The 4,586-nt window shown below is 42.8% G+C and overlaps 1 protein-coding gene across 1 annotated transcript; it reads right to left on the bottom strand.

Moving 5' to 3' along the window:
• Positions 1–203: 203 nt before the first annotated feature.
• On the bottom strand, positions 204–2,070 carry LOC119294911. The gene is made up of 5 exons (XM_037573203.1): positions 1,804–2,070; positions 1,613–1,718; positions 1,375–1,463; positions 711–822; positions 204–618 (listed from the first exon to the last, which is right to left on the bottom strand). The coding sequence occupies exons 1-5, from the start codon at positions 1,948–1,950 to the stop codon at positions 431–433; spliced, it is 642 nt and encodes a 213-aa protein (XP_037429100.1). The 5' UTR covers positions 1,951–2,070; the 3' UTR covers positions 204–430.
• Positions 2,071–4,586: the final 2,516 nt, after the last annotated feature.

Here is a 4,586-nt window from a genome sequence, read left to right as displayed (position 1 = left end):
TGTTTCCTGGAAAACCAAAAAAACTTTGAAGATCTTCTTTTACTATCTAAAATAATTGAAGCTTTGGAAAGATGATGATGATATTCGATAGTTGCCTCAACTATTGTAGTTTGGTGTAACGTACTACCTCTGTAAACAAATGTAGGATGTTTTTGCAGTTCATGCGCACACGCACAAGGAAAGTTAAGCACTACAAGAGGAGAGAATGAACTCCAACAAAAGGAAACCAATAATCCAATCAATCTAGAAAAGAGTACTCCCTCCATCCGGAATTAGTTGTCGCTCCGGATGTATGTAGCACTATTTACAGACGGAGGAAGTATGTCCCATGGCACATCGTTCTGATCAACATCCTCCTTACTAACTACGTAGTTCCCTGCAATGCCTTTTATGTCACCAGCATTTCAGACAATCAGGTATATTAGTGTCCTCAGGGCTGCTCTTTTGGGTCAGGGGATCCACCTCCCGTCCCCAGTATGCCAGTGGTGAAAGGTTCGACGGACGTTTGCAAACTTTCTGGCCCTTCTGCAGTAATCCTCTTGCACAGTGCATCGCAGTTGCTTATTACTTCAGTTAACCTGCCCTTCAATTCACCAACTTCCACCTGCAATGGATGAACTGCGAATATTTCGTAATGCAATGTCAATGAATAGTTCCAGTTTCTCCATTGATTGTTCTATATCTATCTAATAAAACACTGCATTTGTTACCTTCAGCAAGATTGTGAGAGGTTGATCTCATCGAAGTAACAGAGTAATTGAACCGCTGGAGAAGTTTAACAGCCAATGCATCTGCCGTTTCTATCTTATTTTCTAGCTCTCCCTGCAATACATAAGAGCTCCTCTCTATAAAATGGTTGACAATGGAAGGCATGAATTGCAAATTTTACAATATCAAATCTCTTCAACTATGTTCTAAGTAATGGATAATTACCATCAGCACTTAGAATTGGTCAGTTAAGTTATGTATTGTACTTTCTAGGCGCATCCTTCAATATCTACTCTACTCTACAAGCATAGTGTGATGCCAATGGTTTTATTAACTTGAATAGAGGGTTGTAGCAAAACCATCAGTTTAAAATGTGATAGAAATGTGATACAAGTGCTAAAATTCGTAGCTCGAGAAACCAAGCTATGAACATCCCAAGTGTCAGCAAACAGAACAAGCACCAGTTCATGAAGCAATATGTTATTTCCGACAGGAACAGAAGAAGATTTCTCAACATTGATGAGTAGCCTGAAAGCGCTATATCCTATCCAATTGCCACAATATAGCATGAGATGAGACGCAGTTGCTTCCATAAGTTAAGTGAGAAATATCTTCTGCAAGTTACTGTCTCTTTATAAACAACATCAAAACAAATTTTGTACCTACCTGTCTTCCACTGATTTCCTTGGCCATCTCTTCTTGCCATTCACGGTACATAGCAAAAAGCTCAAACATCAGATTTGGACTCAAATTGCCTACAGATAATCACCAAGAAATGGATGAGCTCGTGCCAACACCTATGATAGATCCAACTAACTTGCTGCTAATTTTGGTCAGAGTATAGGTTTCCACAACGTCTTCTTCCCAATACTCTGACCAAAATTGCAGCATGCCGCTTACTCACCAGAGGCGGCCAAGGAGGAGCCGGAGGGTTTCCGTACAAGAATATCAGTGAAGCTGGTCTCCGTCTCCGAGCCCGCCGCTGGCTGACCGCTCAACAGCGGCGGGGCCTTCAAAATCCCCAATCAAAATGCTAAAATTAGCAGTAAAAAAACCACAGCGAGGAGAAAAGGACCGATGGATTCATGTTCTTACGATGGTAAGTGACCGGATGCGGCGGAGGAGAGGGTCTTCGTTCGCGGCGTCGCGCCGGCCGTCGGATACCGTCGTGATCTCGTCCGCCCACTGCGGTCGCTGCTGCTGCTGCGTCTGCCTGGCCAGGAGAGACTCGGAAGCCCCCATGGGATGGGTGTTCGGTCGCGGCAGGGCCTAGGAAGGAGAGGGAGGCGGGGGGAGCGCTCGCCGGGAGAAGCTGCCGGAGTTGGACGGAGGAGGCAACACCGCCACGGGGTCGCAGGCTTGCAGAGGGCGCCCCTATATCTCGCTGATGGCCGAGCGAGATGGGCTGGCCCACGCGCGCGGCAGGCCACGGCCTTTTCTCTTGATACTTCATTTTTGTACTTTATTGCAAAAAACACTCTTCAAAACATATTAAAAAAATGCGGAACATGTATTTGAAATATGTTGAATAATATTAAAAATATTAACGAGTATTTAAAGTATTTTAAACAAGTATTTGAAAATGTTGACTAAGTATTAAAAATGCTGAAAAAGTATTCGATAAATGTTGAACAAGCGTTCGGACAATGTTGAATGTGTATATAAAAATGTGAGCACTTATTAAAAGAATGAGTAATTATTTTTGTTCTTGTATATAAAACTGTTAATCAAGCATTTGAAAAAATGTTGAAAATTTATTTTAAAAATGTTAATCAAGCATTTGGGAGATATTAAATGTGTATAGAAAAAATATTGATCATGTATTAAATAAATGATGAATATTTTTGATCATGTACATAAAAATGTGAATCATGCATCTAAAAATATGTTGAACAAGTGTTTGAAGAATGTTAGTCCAAGTGTTTGGAAAATGTTAAATGTGTATAGAAAAAATATTGACCATTTATTCAGAAAATTTAATATTTTTATTTGAAAACCATTATTCAAGCACCCTGTTCAAGAATTCGTCCGATTAACCAGTTGACATGCCGATTAACCCCTATTTGTAGGGTCACCGAGTAGCTGATAAACCAATAAATTGTTTGATTAATTGATTAAATGGCCAATTAACATGCCGAAGCCTATTAATCCCCTACTCGCAAGCCAACCGAGCAGCTACCAGTTAACGATTTCCTCAACAATGGTCAAGCATTTAAAAAAATGTTTAAAACATATATAAAATGTGTTGACCATGTATTAAAATAAGTTAAAAATATTTAGAAAAAATATTGACCACGTATTAAAAAAGTATAAAAATAAAAATAAACCAGAGAAAAAATTAAAAATAAAACCAAAGAAACAAATGCAGAAGAGAAAACGGAAAAGGAGAAAGAAAACGAAGAGAAATGGAGAAAAAGGAGAAAGAAAACAAAAAAAGAAAAAGGAGAAAGAAAAGAAATAAGGACAAAACAATTAAAAACAAAGAGGAACCAAAAAGAAAAAAGAAAAAACCATAGTATAACAACGAAAAAAAAGAAATCAGAGACGAAATAAGAAAACCAAACAAAAAGACGGAGAAAACAAAAGAAAAACAAAAAACCTTGCTATTCTCCTTCTAGCAGATCGCGGCCTGCTTATTAACATGAACTTGCTGTTAGTTCAATGGCAACACTGCTGCGGAGCAACTAGCAGATCGCAGGATCGATCCCCCGTGTGAGTTATCCCCCTTTTATACACTATTTCGTCATAAAAAAGGAAAATGTTTGGAGTCTGCGCAGCGTGGCACAATGACGCGTAGAGGCAACGCGAGAAAACTTCCACGTGCCCAGCTGGCCCCACGGGGACCTTATCTCTTCCGCTCGCCTTCTCTCCCCCGTTGCACGGGGACCTTATCTCTTTCGCTCGCCTTCTCTCCCCCGCTGCTTTTTCTTCTTCTTTTCTTCTGCTCTAGTCATGACGCACAACCCCTCTTTCCTCACCACTGCATGCGGAGCTCGCCGCAGTCAAGGGGTCTGACCGCTGCTGCCGCGAGACCTTCCTGCCCCGCCGATGCGAGCATCTCTCCCTTTCACCTGCCCTCGAAGCTACCCCTCTGGCTGCTGCATGTACAGAGGCATCACGCACTCCCCGTGGCTCGCCGGAATCCCCCTCGAGGCATTGCTGCAAGCAGGGGGCGCCGGTGGCCATGGGCTGCAGTGAGGACGATGTGCGCGCACCTTTTTAATGGCCAGGCAAGTACCGCTACTATAATCTGCCAGACTTTTGCTGGGAGCCGCAATGATTTTTGCTGGAACCAGTGTCTGAATTTGATGAAGAACCTGCATAGGTGTTGATTTTTGCTGCGACATTCGTCGGATTTTGCTGGAACCAACGACAAGTTTTGCTGGAACCGGCCATGGAATTTTTGGCAACCGTTGTCCGAGGAAGCTACCACCAGCTTCTAAAAAAGCTTCAAAACAGAGGGGAAGATGTGGGGCAGCCACCGCACAAACTGAAAAGCTTCAACCGGCTGCAAGATAGCTACAACAGGTCTTATGAGAAGCTTCAACCGAGGAACGACGAGATGACTTGCGACGGCGGCTAGGTTCACTTTTTCCTGCAACCATAGTTGCTTTTTGCTACGACCGGCAGGGTTTTTGCTACATCCTTTCCATGGTGCAACGACAGAAAAGCTACATCCGGTGGTAGAAAAGCTTCAAGTGGCATACTGGGGCGACGACTGAAGAAAAGCTACATTCAGCGGTAGAAAATCTTCAAGGGGCGGCGCAATTTGCTGCCACCATTGACGGAAGCAACGAGATGAGCTTTTTCATGGCTGGTATGGTGCTACAAAGCATGGCGACGACGAGAACTGCAGCAACCAAAACAGCGGCGTTGCA

The sequence above is a fragment of the Triticum dicoccoides genome, chromosome 4B, assembly GCF_002162155.2.
Source record: "Triticum dicoccoides isolate Atlit2015 ecotype Zavitan chromosome 4B, WEW_v2.0, whole genome shotgun sequence".
NCBI classification, from domain to species: domain Eukaryota; kingdom Viridiplantae; phylum Streptophyta; class Magnoliopsida; order Poales; family Poaceae; genus Triticum; species Triticum dicoccoides.
Note: the sequence above shows the minus strand (reverse complement) of the source record. Positions and strands in the feature narration are given on the sequence as shown.